The sequence below is a fragment of the Ornithodoros turicata genome, chromosome 9 (assembly GCF_037126465.1).
Source record: "Ornithodoros turicata isolate Travis chromosome 9, ASM3712646v1, whole genome shotgun sequence".
NCBI classification, from domain to species: Eukaryota; Metazoa; Arthropoda; class Arachnida; order Ixodida; family Argasidae; genus Ornithodoros; species Ornithodoros turicata.
The window spans coordinates 3,760,869-3,786,022 of NC_088209.1; the positions used below are offsets into that span (position 1 = coordinate 3,760,869).

Here is a 25,154-nt window from a genome sequence, read left to right on the forward strand (position 1 = left end):
CTCATACATTTCTGAGTTCTCCACTGATATCGCTGTCCTGTAGCAGCAAGTTTCCAACCAATGACATCCACTATCTTTCTTTTTTCGCAAGCTCAAGGACAGAGAGGTGCGCTATAGCACGTTTTTAGATGAACTGCTCGCTGTCTTCCTAGCCGTGAAGAACTTTCGCCATTTTCTCGAGGGTCGGCCCCTCACCATCTACATAGATCACAAGCCGCTAACATAGGCATTTGTGTCATCTGGCACCGATTACACCCGTCGGGAAATCCGCCAACTCTCATACATTTCTGAGTTCTCCACTGATATTACTGTCCTGTAGCAGCAAGTTTCCAACCAATGACATCCACTATATTTCTTTTTTCGCAAGCTCAAGGACAGAGAGGTGCACTAAAGCACGTTTTCAGGTGAACTCCTCGCTGTCTTCCTAGCCGTGAAGCACTTTCGCCAATTTCTCGAGGGTCGGCCCCTCACCATCTACATAGATCACAAGCCGCTAACATAGGCATTTGTGTCATCTGGCACCGATTGAACCCGTCGGGAAATCCATCAACTCTCATTCATTTCTGAGTTCTCCACTGATATTACTGTCCTGTAGCAGCAAGTTTCCAACCAATGACAGCCACTATCTTTCTTTTTTCGCAAGCTCAAGGACAGAGAGGTGCGCTATAGCACGTTTTCAGATGAACTGCTCGCTGTCTTCCTAGCCGTGAAGAACTTTCGCCATTTTCTCGAGGGTCGGCCCCTCACCATCTACACAGATCACAAGCCGCTAACATAGGCATTTGTGTCATCTGGCACCGATTACACCCGTCGGGAAATCCGCCAACTCTCATTCATTTCTAAGTTCTCCACTGGTGTTACTGTCCTGTAGCAGCAAGTTTCCAACCAATGACATCCACTATCTTTCTTTTTTCGCAAGCTCAAGGACAGAGAGGTGCGCTATAGCACGTTTTCAGGTGAACTCCTCGCTGTCTTCCTAGCCGTGAAGAACTTTCGCCATTTTCTCGAGGGTCGGCCCCTCACCATCTACACAGATCACAAGCCGCTAACATAGGCATTTGTGTCATCTGGCACCGATTACACCCGTCGGGAAATCCGCCAACTCTCATTCATTTCTAAGTTCTCCACTGGTGTTACTGTCCTGTAGCAGCAAGTTTCCAACCAATGACATCCACTATCTTTCTTTTTTCGCAAGCTCAAGGACAGAGAGGTGCGCTATAGCACGTTTTCAGGTGAACTCCTCGCTGTCTTCCTAGCCGTGAAGAACTTTCGCCATTTTCTTGAGGGTCGGCCCCTCACCATCTACACAGATCACAAGCCGCTAACATAGGCATTTGTGTCATCTGGCACCGATTACACCCGTCGGGAAATCCGCCAACCCTCATATATTTCTGAGTTCTCCACTGATATCGCTGTCCTGTAGCAGCAAGTTTCCAACCAATGACAGCTGTGAAGAACAGAAGGACTCAAAGCCGGTCCAAGTATTCGCTTTAATCCGAACAAGTGAGCGTGCCCACGCTAGCTTAACTAAAAGAAGAAGCTAAAAGTCCATGCAGGTGAGCTGGCCACCAGCTCCTCTTTTTTTTCCACATACGAGTTTCAACATCCTCCCGCCGCGAAATATGGTGTTCATACTTCAAGATGGTAGAGATGCTGTGCGGGCGTTTTCGTTGTCTTGCCATCTTGGCGTTTAAGGAGGCACGATCTTACGTGACCATCCTGACCTTCGTAGGTTTCCATGATTCTGCCGATGTCCCATAGGTTCCTCGGCCTGTTGCTTTCAATCACAACTACGTCGCCCGGTAGTAGCCTCTTGGAGGACGTAGAATCAAAATGATGTGATGACCGGAGCTGCAAGAGATACTGGCGTCTCCAGCGTCTCCAAAAGTGCTGCATCAACTTTTCTCTGTAGAGCATTTTACGCGTCAGTTGATCTTTCGTTGATTGGTTTTGGTCGTCGTACTGTGTTGCTGGCTGCGTCGGCAGGGCGATAACTCTCTTGCCCACGAGAAAGTGAGATGGACATAATACGTTTGAGTCGTCCGGACTGCAGCTAGCATACGTGAGTGGCCTGGAGTTGACAACCGCCTCAACTTCGGTCATTACTGTTCTGAGTTCTTCAAAGCCGAGTGACGTTTTCCCCAGAACTTTACGAAGAGCAGTCTTCACTGTCCGGACGAGTCTTTCCCACCAGCCCCCCCACCAGGGGGCTCCGGGCAAGATGTATCTCCAGGTGATGTTTTGATGTGTCAGGTAGTCATTCACCTGAAGATCCTTTGTCGTGTTCCAGGGTGCCCGCAGCTCCTTGTCCGCTCGCTTGAAGCTGCGGGTGTTATCCGAATAGATAGTCGTCGGTACACATCTTCTTGCCACGAACATCCTTAAGCTCATGAGAAATGCTTCAGCTGTAATAGATGGTGTGAGCTCAAGGTGTACAGCCCTCGTCACTGCGCAGGTAAAGAGGACGATATAGTACTTGTTTGTGCTCTTTCTTCCATACAGGGGGCCCGCAAAGTCAACCCCAACAGTGCGGAATGGTTCACTTGCTGCTACGCGGAAGCCAGGTAGCGGAGCCGTTGGTACGGCTACTCTCCGAGCTCTAAATCGTGCACATAAGGTGCACTTCTTGGGAACTCTCTTGATCGTCTGGCGGGCCCGTTGCACCCAAAACTGTTCTCGTAGTTCCGCCAAGGTGGATTCCACTCCTCCGTGAAACACTCGCTCATGAGCCCACTGTACAAGCAAGGTAGTGAAATGATGCTCGGCAGGTAATATAATGGGGTACTTCACTCGGTCGCTATCTTCTAGGTGTTGCAACCGTCCCTTTAACCGAATGACTCGTAGTTCGTCTTCAAAAAATGGCAGATCTTTCAAGAGAAACGATTGTGAATTGTTTTTTCCTTTCTTGAGGTCGTAGACTTCATGCTGTACAACGCGGACCCAATAAAACTTCGCTTCATGCAGCTCGTTCGTAGAAAGAGGTCCCTCTAACTTCTGATTTAGGTTCCTGCAGTTTGACGTAAAACGGAGGGCGTATGCGGTCACTCTCATAAGCCGGTCCAACGAACTAAACCTCTGGACATCTATAATAGCTTCGACGAATTGCGAATAGACTTGGAGAACGAGTTCGTTTTGTTTCCCTGCGGAAGATTTTCGCAACTCGACGTCAGTGTCGTTGAAACCATTGGCATTTGGCCACTCAGAAGGATCATCCTTCAGCCATTTTGGACCGTGCCACCAAAGATCCTCCTCCACCAAACGATGTGCCGAGATCCCTCTGGTTATCAAATCTGCGGGATTGTCTTCACCGACACAATGCTTCCACATATCAGGATCGCTTAATGTGCGTATTTCTGAAACTCGATGGGCTACGAAAGGATTCCAACTGGACGGGTGGTGACGGATCCAAGCGAGCACAATTGTCGAATCCGTCCAGTAATGGCATTCAACTACGCAGTCCTCTAAGGCTGTTCGAACATAGTTGACGAGCCTTGCAGCCACGAGCGCTCACATCAACTCCAGCCTGGGAAGTGTGAGTTCTTTCAGAGGGGCAACCCTGGACTTGGACACCAGTAGATTAACATCTGAATGTGACTCTTGCGCGCAAGCGTACACGACTGCTCCGTACGCATGCATGCTGGCGTCTGAAAAAGCATAAAGAGTAACGTGTCTGGCTCCGTTCGAAGAGTATATCCCAACGTGTCGGCACACGCTGACGAGACGCAGAGTGGGCAATTCTGTGCACCACGCCTTCCATTCCAACTGAGCTTGGTCTGGAAGTTTGGCATCCCACTCCACTCCATCGATCCAGAGTTGCTGAAATAGTCTCTTCACGCGTATTGTAAACGGGCTCATGAAGCCCAAGGGGTCAAAGACCCTAGAAGAGGCTTGTAAGACGAACCTTTTTGTGTCGCCTGTCTCCAGGAGGAAGGTAAACAAAGACTTCAAGGACACTTGCAACAAGTCCCGTGCCTTATCCCACGACACTCCCAGAATCTTTTGTGGACTCAAGATCTCTGATACCGATGATGTTGCCTCGCAGGATAGCCCACCATCAAACATGACTTGTAAGTTCACGCTGTTGCTCGTCCATTTACGAAGGTTCATTCCAGCGGCTTTCATTATAAGCATTGTGTCTTCGTACAGTTTCCTTGCTTCTTCTTCCGAATCGACTCCAGTGACCAAATCATCGACATAAAAGGACTTCCGTAGCTTTTCGGCTGTTGCCTTTAGATTCCCGTCGATGCCATTGAGATGATGTTGAATGGTTGCTGACAGAAGGAACGGACTGGACGTCGCTCCAAAGGGTACTCTTGTCATGCGTAGTGTTTGGAGCCCTTCTGAGTCACCCACGTATGTCCCACAGTCCGGTTGTTGTTCAAACCAAATGTAACGGAATACATCCCTATCCTTTTCACGAACTTGAACCTGAAGAAAGGCCTTTTCAATGTCAGCCGTAAGCGCAGTCTTGAAACTCCTGAATCGGATTAACAGCTGTAGTATATCAGGGTTCAAGTTCACGCCTTTGTCCAAGCACTCATTCAACGACGGACACTGGGGGGCGTGAGATGAGGCATCAAAGACGACCCTAACTTTTGTCGTAGCGCGGTCTTCTCGGATGACTGCGGAGTGTGGCATGTAGTAGACCGGGCCCTTGCTTTTGGCATCAGTATCGACGACCTCTGCGTGGCCGAGGTTGAAGTATTCCCTTATAACGCCGTCGTACCGAAGAAGCAATCCTTCCGTCCGCTTCAAGCGCGCAACAAGCTTCTTAAGGCGAGTCAGAGCAACTTTATAGTTGTCTTCAAGGAAACCAACCGGATCACGTTTCCACGGTAGGGTTACGTCGTACCTTTGTCCATCTTTTTTTATGGTTTGCGAAAAGTGTTCAAACACTGGGTGGTCTGAAGTTGCCTTGCCGGTCGTCAGACCCATGGTTTCTATGTCCCAGAACGCACGAAGAGTTGGTTCCCATGTGCTGCTGTCGTCGGTAGAGCCAAGTACTTCCACCGAAGAATGAGCACGAAGAACACAGGCAACTGTTGCCATGTGACTCTGGGCGTGCCCTTGAAACTCGATCTGTGAGGAGAGTGGCGTAGGCCCTTGGATGGTCCAGCCTAATATAGAGTGCAAGGCCACAAGCCGCTCAGATTCACTCTTCCTCAAGATTTCACCGGTAAGAATGGCCCACATGTGATCAGAGCCGATCAAAATACTAACATCTTCGCACGACATGTCTCCTGGAAAGCAGAGCTCATCTGCAAGGTCCTTGCCTCTTTCTTTGAGCTCGTTGACGAACTGCAGATCAAAAGACGCCGATCGGATATCATGGCAGATCACCGGAATGACGACTGCCTGAATCTCCCGCTCTTGCATGTCATACTGAGATCGAAGTCTCAAACTTGCGATCTTCCTTCTTTGCGGCGACGTAGCCTTGTTAGAGCCGAAGGTCGTAATACTAAGGGATATTTCATCGACTATCGGCAAACGCAAAATGCTCGCCAAAGCCTCGGACACGAAGGTGCGATCGCTCCCACCGTCGATTACTTCCCTGACGTACATACATCTTCGCGGGGTGACAGCCCAAGCTCTGAACGTCTTCGGGAGGACTTCAACAGCATTTTCTAGTGAAGCGGTAGGCCTGGACCTCTCACAAGGTGTCGACTGTGCTGCAAGATTTGTACTCTCTCCAGCGTGCTTGGGTACACTCTCTTTCCTGCACACGGCAAGTGCATGCTTTCCTTGACATCTGGAACAGAAAATTCGAACTTTGCAATCCTTGGCTCTGTGACCCTTTAGCGTGCAACGGAAGCAGCGAAAGTCCTTTGATAATAAGGCTGACTTTCTATCCCAGAGCATGGGAGATGCACAGGTCTGAGTCTTATGAGCCTGCTTGCAGAACAAACGTTCCTCTTTTGTAGCAGACGATGAGTGAAGAGCAGAAGCAGATGGGAGGGCTTTAGGGCGCACTCCTTTCTTGTGGCCCTGCTCGATTTCATCTGTTTTATTATTTTGTGACCATTGGGACCCTTCTCTGGTCTCAACCTCTATCCTGAGGAAATTTAAGAGCCTTTTCAGATCTGCTTGGGCCACACTGGCTTCAGCTGAAGAACTTTCCTCAGTGCCAGCCACAGTGGCTGTGGATGAGAGGCTTGACTGAAGTGCCTGACGTTTGTACTCCACAGCCAGTTGACGAGGTAGAGACTGGGTAAGGATTTCTTCTAGCATAGCTGCATAAGAAGCAGGCTGCACACCGGCTGTTTCCAAGCTTCTCATATGAACATCGACGTGGTCGTAGAGGTTCCGTAATCCTGCAACGTCGTACACTCATTTAACAGTAGGTAAATTGCGGATCCGTTGAAGATGCAACTGGCGGATCTGTTTGATGTCTCCGAAACGTTCTCGTAGAAGACGTATTGCATCTTCATAACATGAAGCTGTGTCAGGTAACCCTGCTATGGCTGATGCGGCAAGACCAGTCAGATGAAGGCGCAGGTAATGAAACTTATCCGAGACGGACAGACCTGCGTTATCGTGAATGGTACCCTTGAACTGTTCCCAGAACAATGTCCATTGCCCGTAGTCCCCGTCAAAGGGGGTTATTTTAAGTACGGGCAGCTTGGGACCTTTAAACCTAAGTTCTGATCTCTGGCTTGTGACGTCCGTTGCTGTCGCGTCCTGTCCTAAAAGTCGCTGTCTGCTGCTTTCGCTTTGTGCTTGCAGTCGGCTGTAGTGCGCTTGCAATGTCGATATCATTCCGATAGCCTGATCTTCATATTCGGCGATTGCAAGGAACTCCGCTTCGGCTTCGGCTGCAGGTATGAACTCCTCATACTGAGCGTTGATTCGGTCAAGTTCTCCGTTGCTCTTTTCAAGTCGATCCTTGAAGGACTTGACCGCTTCCATTGTGAAATTCGGAGTAGCCAGAAGAGTAGTTGCATCTCGAATAATCTTGGTGTTCCGCGCTCTCCTGGACGCGCGCTTCGCCCTCAAATTCTCCATAGCTCTTTGTTCAACGGAAGGTGAAAGCCTGTCGCTGTAAAACTTGAATCGATGAAGAAAGGATGACGGCTTCACTCCCCGATTCCTGGTTTCGGCACCAAAATGTGAAGAACAGAAGGACTCAAAGCGGGTCCAAGTATTCGCTTTAATCCGAACAAGTGGGCGTGCCCACGCTAGCTTAACTAAAAGAAGAAGCTAAAAGTCCATGCACGTGAGCTGGCCACCAGCTCCTCTTTTTTCTCCACATACGAGTTTCAACAACAGCCCCTATCTTTCTTTTTTCGCAAGCTCAAGGACAGAGAGGTGCGCTATAGCACGTTTTCAGGTGAACTCCTCGCTGTCTTCCTAGCCGTGCAGCACTTTCGCCATTTTCTCGAGGGTCGGCCCCTCACCATCTACACAGATCACAAGCCCCTAACATAGGCATTTGTGTCATCTGGCACCGATTACACCCGTCGGGAAATCCACCAACTCTCATTCATTTCTGAGTTCTCCACTGATATCGCTGTCCTGTAGCAGCAAGTTTCCAACCAATGACAGCTCCTATCTTTCTTTTTTCGCAAGCTCAAGGACAGAGAGGTGCGCTATAGCACGTTTTCAGGTGAACTCCTCGCTGTCTTCCTAGCCGTGAAGAACTTTCGCCATTTTCTCGAGGGTCGGCCCCTCACCATCTACACAGATCACAAGCCGCTAACATAGGCATTTGTGTCATCTGGCACCGATTACACCCGTCGGGAAATCCACCAACTCTCATTCATTTCTGAGTTCTCCACTGATATTACTGTCCTGTAGCAGCAAGTTTCCAACCAATGACAGCCCCTATCTTTCTTTTTTCGCAAGCTCAAGGACAGAGAGGTGCGCTATAGCACGTTTTCAGGTGAACTCCTCGCTGTCTTCCTAGCCGTGCAGCACTTTCGCCATTTTCTCGAGGGTCGGCCCCTCACCATCTACACAGATCACAAGCCCCTAACATAGGCATTTGTGCCATCTGGCACCGATTACACCCGTCGGGAAATCCACCAACTCTCATTCATTTCTGAGTTCTCCACTGATATCGCTGTCCTGTAGCAGCAAGTTTCCAACCAATGACAGCTCCTATCTTTCTTTTTTCGCAAGCTCAAGGACAGAGAGGTGCGCTATAGCACGTTTTCAGGTGAACTCCTCGCTGTCTTCCTAGCCGTGAAGAACTTTCGCCATTTTCTCGAGGGTCGGCCCCTCACCATCTACACAGATCACAAGCCGCTAACATAGGCATTTGTGTCATCTGGCACCGATTACACCCGTCGGGAAATCCACCAACTCTCATTCATTTCTGAGTTCTCCACTGATATTACTGTCCTGTAGCAGCAAGTTTCCAACCAATGACAGCCCCTATCTTTCTTTTTTCGCAAGCTCAAGGACAGAGAGGTGCGCTATAGCACGTTTTCAGGTGAACTCCTCGCTGTCTTCCTAGCCGTGAAGAACTTTCGCCATTTTCTCGAGGGTCGGCCCCTCACCATCTACACAGATCACAAGCCGCTAACATAGGCATTTGTGTCATCTGGCACCGATTACACCCGTCGGGAAATCCACCAACTCTCATTCATTTCTGAGTTCTCCACTGATATTACTGTCCTGTAGCAGCAAGTTTCCAACCAATGACAGCCCCTATCTTTCTTTTTTCGCAAGCTCAAGGACAGAGAGGTGCGCTATAGCACGTTTTCAGGTGAACTCCTCGCTGTCTTCCTAGCCGTGAAGCACTTTCGCCATTTTCTTGAGGGTCGGCCCCTCACCATCTACACAGATCACAAGCCGCTAACATAGGCATTTGTGTCATCTGGCACCGATTACACCCGTCGGGAAATCCACCAACTCTCTTCATTTCTGAGTTCTCCACTGATATTACTGTCCTGTAGCAGCAAGTTTCCAACCAATGACATCCACCATCTTTCTTTTTTCGCAAGCTCAAGGACACAGAGGTGCACTATAGCACGTTTTCAGGTGAACTCCTCGCTGTCTTCCTAGCCGTGAAGAACTTTCGCCATTTTCTCGAGGGCCGGCCCCTCACCATCTACACAGATCACAAGCCGCTAACATAGGCATTTGTGTCATCTGGCACCGATTACACCCGTCGGGAAATCCACCAACTCTCTTCATTTCTGAGTTCTCCACTGATATTACTGTCCTGTAGCAGCAAGTTTCCAACCAATGACAGCCCCTATCTTTCTTTTTTCGCAAGCTCAAGGACAGAGAGGTGCGCTATAGCACGTTTTCAGGTGAACTCCTCGCTGTCTTCCTAGCCGTGAAGCACTTTCGCCATTTTCTTGAGGGTCGGCCCCTCACCATCTACACAGATCACAAGCCGCTAACATAGGCATTTGTGTCATCTGGCACCGATTACACCCGTCGGGAAATCCACCAACTCTCTTCATTTCTGAGTTCTCCACTGATATTACTGTCCTGTAGCAGCAAGTTTCCAACCAATGACATCCACCATCTTTCTTTTTTCGCAAGCTCAAGGACACAGAGGTGCACTATAGCACGTTTTCAGGTGAACTCCTCGCTGTCTTCCTAGCCGTGAAGAACTTTCGCCATTTTCTCGAGGGCCGGCCCCTCACCATCTACACAGATCACAAGCCGGTAACATAGGCATTTGTGTCATCTGGGACCAAAACCATCCTTCGGGAAATCCGCCAGCTCTCATTCATTTCTGAGTTCTCCACTGATGTCGCTGTCTTGCAGCAGCAAGTTTCCAACCAATGGCAGCCCCTATCTTTCTTTTCGCGCAAGCTGAAGGACAGGGAGGTGCGCTATAGCACGTTTTCAGGTGAACTCCTTGCTGTCTTCCTAGCCGTGAAGCACGTTCGCCATTTTCCCGAGGGTCGGCCCTTCACCATATACACACATCACAAGCAGCTAACCTAGGCATTTGTGTCATCTGGGACCAAAACCATCCTTCGGGAAATCCGCCAGCTCTCATTCATTTCTGAGTTCTCCACTGATGTCGCTGTCTTGCAGCAGCAAGTTTCCAACCAATGGCAGCCCCTATCTTTCTTTTCGCGCAACCTCAAGGACAGGGAGGTGCGCTATAGCACGTTTTCAGGTGAACTTTTCGCTGTCTTCGCAGCCGTGAAGCACTTTCGCCATTTTCTCGAGGGTCTGCCGTTCACCATCTACACGGATCACAAGCCGCTAACCTACGCATTTGTGTCATCTGGCATGAACTACAGCCCTCGGGAAACGCGTCAACTCTCATTCATTTCTGAGTTCTCCACTGATGTCGCTGTCCTGCAGCAGCAAGTTTCCAACCAATGGCAGCCCCTATCTTTCTTTTCGCGCAAGCTGAAGGACAGGGAGGTGCGCTATAGCACGTTTTCAGGTGAACTCCTCACTGTCTTCCTAGCCGTGAAGCACGTTCGCCATTTTCTCGAGGGTCGGCCCTTCAACATCTACACACATCACAAGCAGCTAACCTAGGCATTTGTGTCATCTGGGACCAAAACCATCCTTCGGGAAATCCGCCAGCTCTCATTCATTTCTGAGTTCTCCACTGATGTCGCTGTCTTGCAGCAGCAAGTTTCCAACCAATGGCAGCCCCTATCTTTCTTTTTGCGCAACCTCAAGGACAGGGAGGTGCGCTAAAGCACGTTTTCAGGTGAACTCCTCGCTGTCTTCCTTGCCGTGAAGCACTTTCGCCATTTTCTCGAGGCTCTGCCGTTCAGCATCTACACGGATCACAAGTCGCTAACCTACACATTTGTGTCATCTGGCATGAACTACAGCCCTCGGGAAACCCGCCAACTCTCATTCATTTCTGAGTTCTCCGCTGATGTCGCTGTCCTGCAGCAGCAAGTTTCCAACCAATGGGAGCCCTATCTTTCTTTTCGCGCAAGCTCAAGGACATTGAGGTGCGCTAAAGCACGTTTTCAGGTGAACTCCTCGCTGTCTTCCTTGCCGTGAAGCACTTTCGCCATTTTCTCGAGGCTCTGCGGTTCAGCATCTACACGGATCACAAGCCGCTAACCTACACATTTGTGTCATCTGGCATGAACTACAGCCCTCGGGAAATCCGAAAATTCTCATTCATTTCTGAGTTCTCCACTGATATCGCTGTCCTGCAGCAGCAAGTTTCCAACCAATGGCAGCCCCTATCTTTCTTTTCGCGCAAGCTCAAGGACAGGGATGTGCGCTATAGCACGTTTTCAGGTGAACTCCTCGCTGTCTTCCCAGCCGTGAAGCACTTTCGCCATTTTCTCGAGGGTCTGCCGTTCACCATCTACAAGGATCACAAGCCGCTAACCTAGGTATTTGTGTCATCTGGCATGAACTACAGCCCTCGGGAAATCCGCCAACTCTCGTTCATTTCTGAGTTCTCCACTGATATCGCTGTCCTGCAGCAGCAAGTTTCCAACCAATGGCAGCCCCTATCTTTCTTTTCGCGCAAGCTCAAGGACAGGGATGTGCGCTATAGCACGTTTTCAGGTGAACTCCTCGCTGTCTTCCCAGCCGTGAAGCACTTTCGCCATTTTCTCGAGGGTCTGCCGTTCACAATCTACACGGATCACAAGCCGCTAACCTACGCATTTGTGTCATCTGGCATGAACTACAGCCCTCGGGAAATCCGCCAACTCTCGTTCATTTCTGAGTTCTCCACTGATATCGCTGTCCTGCAGCAGCAAGTTTCCAACCAATGGCAGCCCCTATCTTTCTTTTCGCGCAAGCTCAAGGACAGGGAGGTGCGCTATAGCACGTTTTCAGGTGAACTCCTCGCTGTCTTCCCAGCCGTGAAGCACTTTCGCCATTTTCTCGAGGGTCTGCCGTTCACCATCTACAAGGATCACAAGCCGCTAACCTAGGCATTTGTGTCATCTGGCATTAACTACAGCCCTCGGGAAATCCGAAAATTATCATTCATTTCTGAGTTCTCCACTGATATCGCTGTCCTGCAGCAGCAAGTTTCCAACCAATGGCAGCCCCTATCTTTCTTTTTGCGCAAGCTCAAGGACAGAGAGGTGCGCTATAGCACGTTTTCAGGTGAACTCCTCGCTGTCTTCCTTGCCGTGAAGCACTTTCGCCATTTTCTCGAGGGTCTGCCGTTCACAACCTACACGGATCACAAGCCGCTAACCTACGCATTTGTGTCATCTGGCATGAACTACAGCCCTCGGGGAAATCCGCCAACTCTCGTTCATTTCTGAGTTCTCCACTGATATCGCTGTCCTGCAGCAGCAAGTTTCCAACCAATGGCAGCCCCTATCTTTCTTTTCGCGCAAGCTCAAGGACAGGGAGGTGCGCTATAGCACGTTTTCAGGTGAACTCCTCGCTGTCTTCCCAGCCGTGAAGCACTTTCGCCATTTTCTCGAGGGTCTGCCGTTCACCATCTACCAGGATCACAAGCCGCTAACCTAGGCATTTGTGTCATCTGGCATGAACTACAGCCCTCGGGAAATCCGAAAATTATCATTCATTTCTGAATTCTCCGCTGATATCGCTGTCCTGCAGCAGCAAGTTTCCAACCAATGACAGCCCCTATCTTTCTTTTTGCGCTATAACTCGTTTTCACGTGAACTCCTCGCTGTCTTCCTTGCCGTGAAGCACTTTCGCCCTTTTCTCGAGGGTCGGCCATTCACCATCTACACACATCACAAGCCGCTAACCTAGGCATTTGTGTCATCTGGGACCAACAACATCCCTCGGGAAATCCGCCAACTCTCATTCATTTCTGAGTTGAGGTGCCAATTCGGCGCTCCGTTTTGAGGACCTGCTGCTCCCAGGAGCCACATCGACTGTCGTTTGTGACACCTCTCGCATCCTCTTCGTGACACCTCTGTGCAGCCCGCGGCCTTTCGTGCTGGTCACTCTCCACCGGCAAGTTTTCAACACCCTCCACGCGTTGTCTCATCCTTGCATACGAGCAACGCAAAAGGTGATCGCATCGCGCTCCGAATGACCTCGCATGCGCGCCCACATCAAGCAGTGGACACGTTTCTGCTTGCACTGCCAACGGGCCAAAATACACCGCCACACTTCTGCACCTGTCGCAAGTTTTCTTCCGCCGGATCAACGTTTTCACAAGGTGCATCTCGACATCGTGGGCCCTTTATCTTCTTCGCAAGGCCACCGCTACCTGCTTACTGTTATTGACAGGTTCACGAGGTGGCCCGTGGCCGCTCCCATTCCTGACATCCCATCCTGACATCCCATTCCTGACATCCGTGAAGGCAGCACTGTCGTTGCTGCCTTCGTATCGTCGTGGGTGTCCCGTTCCGCGGTCCCCTCCACCGTGACTACCGACCGGGTAAGGCAATTTAAATCATCCATCTTTCCGCCCTCACTGCGCACCTTGGCACCCATCGCACTCGCACCACCGCCTACCACTCCGCATCTAACGGTCTGGTGGAGCGTTTTCATCGTCCCCTCAAAGCCGCCTTGCGAGCCCACTCCATCCCCTTAGCCTGGACTGAGGCCTTACCAGTCATCCTTCTCGGCCAGCGGTCGGTCTTGAAGTCTGACTTCGGATGCATCACCGCGCAGCTGGTGTAGTCACGACCCTTCGCCTTCCTGGCGAGTTCTTCGCGCCTGCGTCTACCAACACCGTCCCCGACCCCACAGGCTACGTCTCTCGGCTGCGAGCCGTCTTCGCCAACCTGCTCCCGACGCCCCCGCGTAGCAACTCTGGCGCTAAGGTCTACTTTCATCGGGACCTGCTCACGTGCACGCACGTTTTTGTGCGTATCGACCCTGTACGCAAGCCCCTTCAGCCGCCCTCAAATGAACCCTACCCCGCCATCAGCCGTACGCCGAAGCACTTCACGCTGCGCATCAACGGGAAGGACGACTCAGTTTGCATAGACCAGATTTTTTAGCCTCGGGCGCGCGCGCACTGTACTCTAGACGGCGTCTGCCGGCGCCAGAGGTCGGCACTTTGGACCGCCGCTCACTCATGCTCACTCACCAGCAACTCGACTCATTGCCCGCTCACTCATGCTCACTCACCGGCAGCTCAGCTCACTGCCCGCTCACTCATACTCACTCACCAGCAGCTCAGCTCATCGCCCGCTCACTCATGCTCACTCACCGGCAGATCAGCTCATCGCCCGCTCACTCATGCTCACTCACCGGCAGCTCAGCTCATCGCCCGATCACTCATGCTCACTCACTGGAAGCTCAGCTCATTGCTCGCTCACTCATGCTCACTCAACGGTAGCTCAGCTCATCGCTCGCTCACTCATGCTCACTCAACGGTAGCTCAGCTCATCGCTCGCTCACTCATGCTCACTCAACGGCAGCTGAGCTGATCCCTCGCCCACTCATGCTCATTCACAGGCAGCTGAGGTCATTCCCCGCTCACTCATGCACACTCACATGTTCATCGCTCGCTCACTCATGCTCACCTTCTTCAGGATGCTCACTCATGCTCACCTGCACAGGAAAACTTGTATTACACGTACGTACGAGGGCCGTGGTCGGAACTCGGGAGATATAGCTCCCGTTGGGGCGGTGGTAATCTTGCGGGATACAGGTTATAGAGTGTGGCGGCCCGGTGACGACGATGACGACGTGCCTCTGCTTCCACGCGCTACGGCGCTGGCACAGCAGTTCTACCGGCACTGTCCTAGCGTGAGGCCACGACCATCTGCCCGCTGGGACATTCCATCATCGCCGCTCAGGACTCATGTATAGGAACACCACCTCCTCTACATTTGGTGACCCGAACAACGAACACCATGTTCGCAATGCAGGACAGAGGAGTAGCAACAAGGGGGGGGGGGGGGGCTGAAGCCTTCTCTCGAAACCGCACCTTTGGTAGTACATTTCGGAGAGGTAAGAGAGAGAGAGAAATCCTCCCCTCCCATATAAACCGATTTTTTTTTTCTCTGGCTACGCCCTTGATGCAGGACGCTTATCACCAAAATGTAATGGGCTACACTCTTATGAAAAAGAGAGTCAAAATGAAGTCAAATGGTGCTCGGACACCATCGCCTACGGAGAGGGCGTTGCAGCGACTTCCATGATTGTATTTAATTAAGGGTGTATGCAACAGTGAAATCCCGTACTTTTATTCATTTGTTAAAATTATCGAGAGACACCTGCAACTAATGATAGAAGAGATGAATGAAGCGTTTTCATCTCAGTTCAGGCAAGCCGGTCCCCTTTGGTCCTCCGATTTCGTTGATTCTTTTTTATGCTAAAGCCACAGCTCTATGATGAACAGTGCCACTGTTCCGAAACTTGAGACCGCAGCAGTTGCCGGGAAAAAAATTGACGAGCGTGCCTGGATGGCGTCGTGCGCTTCACAGAATCTTCCTCGGGTGGTACTTTGAGGCCGTCTCGTCCGCACCACGAACGCGCTAGAGGAGCGCGAATTTTTTTGCGCGTTCTACGGATGCCGGACTACCACACAATTTTAAAAAACGGGCATTTCCTCTCACGAACTGTTCTATAAAAAATCGCGAAAACGCTCGTGAGCGCGATTTTGCGCACATTTTAAACTTCTATTACGGAAGAAGTACGCATGGTAGAATTACGACCTCTGCACCACATGAAAGATAATTAATTGCTCTTTCCAACGACGTATTACGCATAAATGTGAGTGTTACTAGAGAATAGGTAGAATGAGACGAACCATGCTCCCTCCGTGAAAATATGCGAAGTTCGTAGGTCAATTCCTCAAAAACCCCACCTTTAATTTTGGCAAAAAAAAAAATGCATGGAATCCTGATTATATTACCTTTCCAATGGTGTAAAATTTGGGTATTCTAAAAGTTTAGAACCGAAATGCTAGCGCGCATAAGGAGAGCATGTACAACGCGACCATGCGATTCCAACTCCGGCCACCCTCCGGCGTTTGTTCTGATCGTCGACTGGGGGAACCTGACTTCCACGTATCTATGCTACACTCCATTTCATCACCTGTTGTGGCTATGATGGAGATTTCATGCCATATCGTATTTCGACTACGGACAGGCTGCAAAGAAGAAACTTTGGTTCAGGTTGCGTGACGCGGAGGCTATATTCTCTTTCACCCAAACTTTGTGCCCGCGTCCCATCGCCTTTGCCGGATGTACATACGGATTATAAGTAATAAACAAACCCGCACTGGGGACACCAGACGCCAGACTTCCTAACAAAAATGACCTTGCTGCGGTGTGGACAGGTTCCTTTGGTCGCCGTGTGTGGCCAATAATGCACGGACCTGCCGTCGACGATGCAGCGGTTGAGTGAGGTGTCTGAATAACTTTGGGTTCGTCAGCGTTGGAAGTCGTCTCCATGGCTCGGGACATTTATAGTGAGGAACGTGTGTTTTGTGCTATTATGCACGTCGACATCGGAAAAGGATTCTTCGCCAGAGTGGATTCACAACAGTGTCAAATCTTGACATCGGCGCGCTGAAGGCGCTTTTCGACTCTGAGCGACGTGATGAAGTCAGCGGTGAGGACCAACTATGTAAGAATTGTGCTGCGCACTTTCGTTCAGCAATTAGTGACCTATCGTTTATTAGTGATCTAGTCCTCGCCCGTTGCTCTATCTGACACAGACTATGTTCAGAGCGAGGACATTATTGAAGAAATTGATAAGAGTATTTCGACGGCAAATATCGACGCAACTCCGCTGCGGCAGCCGGCGTCTCTCAAAAGGAAACAAATGCCGTCGTATGCGTCACGGAAACGGAGAGAAGTTGGCGACGCATTGGGCAGGTCAATAAGCCGCAGAATACGTGATGCATATGACGTAGACGAACCGACCACCTCCGGAACAGACAGCACGAGATGTTCTAGCCTTTTGCGCAACATCAGGACCGCTTATCAGAAGTGCACCTCCAATCAAGAAAGGTACCATATTCTTACGCTTCTTCCTGAAAACATGACGAAAAAAGAAATAGTAGGACTGATCCCGGATGCAACGAAATATGTGATAGAAAAATCAAAAAGTCTGAGAGGGAAGCAGGGCGTGTGGGCGATGCCGGACAAGTATGGTGGGCATCCTGTCAGCGAGAACGACGTACAGGTTGCACTCCGGTACTATCTTGAAGACGAAAAGGACTGTTCTGTCCAAAGTCCCAACAAAAAAGACGTAATTCATGTCACCAGAGACTGGAAGAGAGTCGCTGTTGCAAAGCGCTTTATGACTCGTTCAATACGGGAAACGTTTAGCCTGCTCAAGAGCGCTCATCCGGACATCAATATAGGACTGACGAAGTTGTACACACTTCGGCCTAAGTGGGTTCGCACAGACCCACGTCCGGAACAGTGCGTGTGTTTGTACTGCGCAAACTTTGATTTGATCATCGCGGCCATAAACAGTGCGTCATCCATCCAGCTAAGCAGAGACCAACTGAATGCGATGTCTGTATGTCCCGAGTCACAAAGGACATGCTTTTTGCAAGAGTGTCGCAGTTGTCAAGGGGTCAAAAGGATCAACCTACAGAAGCTAAGGATGGACCGTGCCAACGACGTTGATATGGCTCTCTGGGAATCTGGTGACCTCATTAGGAAGACGCTAAAGGCATCGGTATTCCCGAAGGCGGTCAGGAAATGTGCTGCTCTGTACACAAAGCATGAATATATATACAACATACAAAGAAACGCCATTTGGAACGAGAAGGCCTTCGTGGATCCAAGACATGTCGTCATGCACTTCGATTTTGCAGAAAACTGGAGAGTCAACTTCTCAAGTGAGGTCCAAGGGCGCTATTGGAAGGCGGACCAAATATCCTTATTCACCTGGTGTTGCAACCACCATGTCTTCGACAAAAAGTTTCGCAACAGTGAGTGACGACCTATCTCACGGTACTGCACATGCCCATCTTCCCTCCAAAACATAACCAAGGCTATACAAGACATCCTGCCCGCGTTTTCCCATGTGATATTCGTGTCCGACAGTGCTGCAGCGCACTTTAAGAACAGGTACCAGCTCTATGAAATGGGGAAAAACAACTTGTTACTGCGATAGATTTTCTCTGCCAGTGGCCATGGAAAAAATGCGTGCGATGGGGTCGGGGGCTCTTTGAAACATATCGCAAGCTTGTATAACTTGCGATGTCCACCTGCTGAAGCTATTCAAACCGCTGAAGATTTTGTGTACGCTCTCAAAAAGAAGGAACACGCCACGGAACTGCTGCACATTCTGTCGGCTCAGGTTGCAGCCTTTCGAAATTCGAAAAAGGATGAATGGGAACTGGTTCGGCCAGTGACAGGGATCCGTTCATGCCATGTGTGGTACAAAGCATCTGAAAGTCATGCAGTATCAGGAGTTCAGCTAGCAAGAACCGCCGAGGACATGTTTGAACCTCGGTCATAGCTGCGTTGTTTTCAGCACGTCGAACGATCCGCACACTATGTCTGGCTGGTGATGTTTTCGAGAATGTGCATACAAATCTGTTTTCCAACAGAATCAGTTTGTGATGCCGCTCACACATAGGTGACATTTGTTCCCGATTCCGCTTTCAGAGCTGTGTTTTGTATTTAAAATGTATGTATGGCTCTTTCATGCACCGCAACTATATCTTACTCTTGTTTTAGTGTCTTTCGTAAATTCTCTCTTAAGGTGAACAATAGCAAAGCCAGTCACCAAATAAACCACTCTACCGTCTTGCAATGTTGTATTATTCCTGTACTTCTATGCGTATCAATGTATTAGGCCAGCTGCCCTGCTTCAAGGTAGTTAAATACGGACCACATCTCAAGCGCCTGTCGACAGAAAACAAAAGATTAGAACGAAAGATGGAACCGTCGGGCCGCGTTGTACCTGCTCTCCTCATGCACGTAACATGATAGCAACGTTTATTCTTTGCACCCTGTCCTTAGTCGAAATACAATATGGCACGAAATGTCCACAGGAGGTGATGAAAGCCAGGTTCCCTTCGTCGACGATCAGTACAAACGCCGGAGGGTGGCTGGACTTGGAACCGCATGGCCGCGTTGTACATGCTCTCCTTATGCGCGCTCGCATTTCGGTTCTAAACTTTCGGTTCTAAACTTTTAGAATACACAAATTTTCCACAATTGGAAAGGTAATATAATCAGGATTCCATGCAATTTTTTTTTGCCAAAATTAAAGGTGGGGTTTTTGAGGAATTGACCCACGAACTTCGCGTGTTTTCACGGAGGGAGCATAGTTCATCTCATTCTACCTATTCTCCAGTAACACTCACATTTATGCGTAATACGTCGTTGGAAAGAGCAATTAATTATCTTTCATGTGGTGCAGAGGTCGTAATTCTACCATGCGTACTTCTTCCGTAATAAAAGTCTAAAATGTGCGTAAAATCGCGCTCACGAGCGTTTTCGCGATTTTTTATAGAACAGTTCGTGAGAGGAAATGCCCGTTTTTTAAAATTGTGTGGTAGTCCGGCATCCGTAGAACGCGCAAAAAAATTCGCGCTCCTCTAGCGCGTTCGTGGTGCGGACGAGACGGCCTCAAAGTACCACCCGAGGAAGATTCTGTGAAGCGCACGACGCCACCCAGGCACGCTCGTCAATTTTTTTCCCGGCAACTGCTGCGGTCTCAAGCTTCGGAACAGTGGCACTGTTCATCATAGAGCTGTGGCTTTAGCATAAAAAAGAATCAACGAAATCGGAGGACCAAAGGGGACCGGCTTGCCTGAACTGAGATGAAATCAAGTTGTATCCCTGAAGATCTTGCTCACTCATGCTCACTCAGCTCGCTGTTTGCTCACTCATGCTCACTCAACTCGCCACTTGCTCACTCACTCACTCAACTCGCCGCTTGCTCACTCATGCTCACTCGTCTTCCGCTCAACTCTTTGTTTGCTCACTCATGCTCACTCATCATCCGCTCAACTCCTTGTTTGCTCACTCATGCTCACTCATCCTCTGCTCAATTCTCTGTTTGCTCATTCATGCTCACTCATCCTCTGCTCAGTTCTCTGTTTGCTCACTCATGCTCACTCACTCGTCCCCGGCTGTCCGTTCGCTCACTCATGCTCCGCTCATTTGCCAAAATGAGCATGAGTGAGCGTGAGTGAGCATGCTCATGAGTGAGTTTTGCCGAGGTATGGCCGGCGCCTGTACTGCGGGTTGAGCCATTTTGGTTGAGCAGCTGATAGCCGGAGGCAGGCGTCCATGTGCTTGCTGTGTTGCAGAAACATTATTCGTCTGGGTGCCTCTGTTCCGTTGTTGGTTGCACAAATAATCAACGAAAGCGAAAGGTTCCTCTGGAAGAATTTTGCGACGTGCATAACGGGAAAAGGAGATCCTGCATGTGCGGTGTTTACTCGCTGCATCGATGTCCCGCAGCGCCGGAAAGACGTCGGCCATGGTTAGTAGCTGTCAACAGGAAAGACTTTGCATCCAGCAAGTCGCGCACGGGTAGGTATCGTGCGCATAGGTTTCACCTGTGCCGCTATAATATTCGACGTTTTTTCCAGGTATGTTCCGTTCACTTCGTAGACGGAAAGCCAACCGAGCTCAATCCGTGCCCTATGCTGCACCTTGGCTACCCAAAGAAGGTAAGCGTGAACGACCAGAATGTGTGACAGGTTCTGCTATTTCTGTTTCTTGAAACTAAGATTGACAAGGACTTTGTGAAACGTAGGTCACGCGTGGTAGGAGGCGAATAGCCAAGCATATCAAGACTAGGGCAGATGCCACTGCAGCAGCTTCAACTGAAGGTGATGTGAACTCTCAGGTATATGAAGTTACCAACAATATTCTCGTACCAACGTTGTAACGCACACATCACACGTGGAATCAAGTTCGGTCTACATTCTGTACTGAAAATACTCGGACAACACAAGAAGTTGCAAATGTGTTGCATCCATGATACCGGTTCGTTGAACTGTTTATGCCCATATTCATCGTTGTAGCAACATATTTGTTACTGTGTTTATGCTATGTTTCAAAGGCTGCGTAAAGCCAACATTGCAATGATGCTACTGAAGTAATGTTCAATATGTTACACTGAGATAATGTGTTGCAAGGAATATCAATGCTATGTTGTAAACGCATTTCTTTGAAAACGCTTAATCAGCAACGTAAATTAACGTTGGTGCCATATTTTTATTGTAATTTTTTTGCTGCACTTCAAGAGATGTGTAGAGCTAGCAGTGCAGTGTGATTGCGTTACTGAAGCAGTGTTGCGTGTGCTACACTGATGAAATTTCACAGTTACATTGCTGATGTGGTGTTTGGCAATTTTAATGCAGTGCTGCAATAGGCACTGCTCACAAAACACTGCATCAGCAACCTAATGTTAACATTGCAGGACTATATTGTATCAATGCTGTTGTATTTTATCTGCTGTATTTCAAAGCATGCGTAGAGCTAACATTGTGCTTTTGTTGGGAGAGCAATGTTGCACATGGTACGTTGAAGGAACGTCGCAGCTACAATGTGGAATAGAGATGTTACCTCTGTAACGTCTGAAACATTCCAGCAGAAACAAGCATATTGCTGTGGTGTTGTACTTTTCGCATGCAAGGTTCCCAACGCGCTTCAGTGTTTGAGTAAGCCAAGACACCAAGGCTGACATCTCTCACCCCCTGCTACGCAAGCAAGCAACACAATGGTTGCACCATGTTATTCTGTGATTCCCACCAATAAGCAATGAAATGACATTTTTGAAACTTCAGGAGATGTTCACCCAGCATTTATGAGCTAGTTGTTTATGATGCATTCAAAAGCTGCAGCAACGTTTCATGTGCAAATGGAATGTTACAGTAGTGATTCTCTTTAAGTGTTGGTGCAGCATTTCAGATGTCGCATTTTAGATACATTACGATTATGTTGCTGAGGCAATGTTTCACGTGCTGCAGAGAGGGAACATCACAGTTAGATTGCTGATGCAATGCTGTTGAAGTAATATTGTTGGAAATGTCAAGTCAACAACAGACCCATAGTGTTGCTTTGGTAACGTCGCTACAATGTAAAATAACTGGTCATGAGCACTGTTGCATCAACACCAGTGTCACACTTTTGCAATGTTGTTTATAGCACTGTTGCCACATAACAAATGCAGTCATTAGTAACATAAAATCAATATTGCGTGGCAATCGCACACTGCAATTCACGGGAACAGTTTGTGCTGATTGGGTAATTCCTTCTAAACATATATTAAAAGATTAATTAGAACAAAGTAGTTCACTACGGTACATCAAGGTTATAATCTAATAGTGTACATGAATATTTTGCTTCCTTCTAGGTAACTTGTGACACGCAGTCAACCCCTGATATAACTGCGGTTGCTGTGTCACCAGACTGTTCCACCAGGCGACCCTCCAATGTCATCTACTTCCCAAGTGGAACAAAGCTCAAGCACTGATAACAGCTGAGATACCTTGCGGCCAGGCGGACGCTCTGGACTTCAGCACTGGCAGGCTTACAACTCTAGTGAAGTGTGTCCATGAATGTGAGAAACATGACCAGAGTTGCCAGGCTCTGCCTACCATGCACAATGTCTCCGTTCAGTGGGAGGACACATGTATCAGTGTGCTAGAAGATCACTCATATGCTGCAACACTACATGCAACAACTACGTCATCAGAGACACAAACTATGCCCAGGCCATTATCTGAAGGCATGCCACAGTCTGCATGCAGTTTTTACACTGGACTTTCCCTGGATGCCTTTCACAAGCTTGTGACGACAGTGTCTCTTTCCGCGCATATATTAGTGGTAGCCTTGCCATTGCTGACCAAGTCCTTTTGGTCCTAATGCGCCTCCGGCTAGGACTCTTGTATTTCGACCTGGCTCTTCGATTCGGCGTATCAGTCACACAAGCAGGGAAAGTGTTTCGTGGAATGCTCCTGACCTTGCATGGCATTATGAGGAATGTGGTAGAGCGGTTGCCACTTGAAACTATTTTTGCGACAATGCCAACCCAGTTCAGCACAAGTGGATAATGCTAACACGACGTGCATGATAGACTGCGCTGGAGTTCAAATGCAACGTCCAAAACGGCTTTATGCAAGAGGACAGAGCTACAGCCACTACAAAGGATGCAAAACCGTCACGTTTCTGGCGGCAGTAGCCTCAAGTGGTTTTATTATGTTTGTGTCTAATGCCTACGGAGGACGTGCTTCGAATACGTTTATTGTTGAAGACTTTGGATTTGCGGACTACCTCAGTGAAAACAGAGAAGTCATGGCAGACAGGGGGATTGGACTTCGCAACACAGGCATTCGGCTGAACGTGCAATCATTTTCAAAAGGCAGGCATCAGTTTGCAGAAGTAGTAGCAACTGTATCAGGAAGGATTTCGCAAATGGGGATTCACGTGGAACGTGCTATTAGCAGGATTAAGACGTATCGTATGTTGAAGAGCTCGCTTCCAATCCAGCATAAGAAGCTGATGAACAGTATAATATTAGTGTGTGCTGGCCTGTGCAATTTAAATGGAGCACTCATTGCACCTCAAAAGGATGACTCTGTTCATGGAAAGTGGTACACGTGTCGGATTTCTCTCTGCATAATGTTGCAATACTGTGTGACATAAAATACCAATGTTGATTGTACATGTATTCTGTACAGTCTCTCACTGAGGAACAGACAACAGACATTTTATTTGCAAAAGGGAATTACATACTCCAAACTGCCTTGTAGAGATTTCTTGTGTGGACAGCATCAACAAGCCTGGGCAGATAATGCCGAAAATAAATTCAGAGAACCTTGTGATGTGCATGATGATTAAATCATTGTCATAAGGTACATCAATTAAGACTCTATTCACTGCAGACCACAATAAAAAGTGACACTTAGACGTTCCTGTGCAAAACGTGATAAACTGTACTTGGTAATAATAGCAATTTTTGACATCCTTTGCAAGGCAGTGCTGTCCGCTGCAGTCCCTTTGGATATCATATTTTTTGATCCTACAAGCTTTAAACAGTCATCAGTATATGGGCACTTTATTTCTAAAATCCTATCATGTCCAACAAGTTCGTCTGGGCTGGCGGAGAGGAAACTCTGCGTTTCACAAATGCCAGCGCCGCACCTTTGAACATGCACATCATATTCTTTTTCATATGTTTGCCTTGCAACAGGCTCAAATCGATGTCCATGGATTGTCGCCTTGTTACCCTTAAAAGCGCTAAAAAGGCATGGCTTGACAAACTTATCTGGAGGGGTGTCCTTTTTACGTGGCACCTTTGAAGGAACTGATGCGGTAAGCCTAAGCTCGCGACTCGTCTCCCACAGGTAACGTGAGCGAGCCTGATACTTGTTTCTTCTGGGATTTGTACCCATTGCACATAAAAATCAAAGCATGCATTAAATGCCAAAGCATCGTGTTCATTGTGAGACCCATGTATTCTTCCAGGTGCTATGATGTTGTGTTGATTAGCAGCAGTACTCGTGCCTAGCGGAACCCTAACACACACTGTTTGATGGAGAAGGCTACTCCTGATGTCGAAAAGTGGTGCAACCACAGATTCCTCCATTTCTTTAACATACGTGGCATGTTTTTTTGTACTGGGGAAGCCGCATCTTCTTCCTGGTTGGCAGTGGTGAAAGTGTGTGTGTGTGTGTCATTTTACCGAATGGCGTTAAAGGCTTTGATGTGTGCAGCTTGTTTACCAGAAAATAAAAAAACGCACATAAACATGGGTCCGCGCCTTCAGCCTTAACTCGCAACTCCGGTTGCGGAACTGATTAAACACATCACAGCCGACCGAGTGTTACCATTCGCTCTCCCAGTTGTTGAAAATGGAGGCATAGGACTTTTTCATCTGTTAATAGATAATAAAAGCTGAGCAACGAGGAGAGCTGCGCTTGTGGGTTCGAGATCATAACTTTAAAGCGCTACAGAGGCAAGGACGGAGAGAGATACACAACACGTAGGCGCACTTCCAACAAAGATTTATTGAAAAGTATTATTAGTAAAGGGTTTATTGAAAAGTCATTTAAGCAGTTCGTGTACTTTTCAATAAACCTTTGTTGGAAGTGCACCTATGTGTACTGTATCCCTCTCCGTCCTTGTCTCTGTAGCGCTTTAAAGTTATGAATAAAATCTGCACGCCATTCAATGAGTAACATAAAAGCGACATCATTCGCTGCACTAGTTCGCTAGCGATATCGTTCGCTGGATGCTAGTATTTCTGTACTGTTGATCAGGCATGAGTTATGAGTTTATAAGTTTGAGCTTGAACGTAAAAGAAAAAAAAAGAGACACGAGTTTTACAGTTGTACCCTGCATCTTTTCGGTGCTGACGTTTAT

General features: G+C 48.7%; 2 protein-coding genes across 2 annotated transcripts; both read right to left on the minus strand.

Annotated features, from left to right (window-relative positions):
• Positions 1–1,629: 1,629 nt before the first annotated feature.
• LOC135369145 (uncharacterized) lies at positions 1,630–3,327 on the minus strand. The gene has a single exon (XM_064602806.1). The coding sequence runs from the start codon at positions 3,325–3,327 to the stop codon at positions 1,630–1,632; it is 1,698 nt and encodes a 565-aa protein (XP_064458876.1).
• Positions 3,328–3,507: 180 nt separating this feature from the next.
• Positions 3,508–6,906, minus strand: LOC135369146 (uncharacterized). Its single transcript, XM_064602807.1, has 2 exons — positions 6,525–6,906; positions 3,508–6,311 (listed from the first exon to the last, which is right to left on the minus strand). Exons 1-2 carry the CDS (start codon positions 6,904–6,906, stop codon positions 3,508–3,510), a joined length of 3,186 nt encoding a protein of 1,061 aa, XP_064458877.1.
• Positions 6,907–25,154: the final 18,248 nt, after the last annotated feature.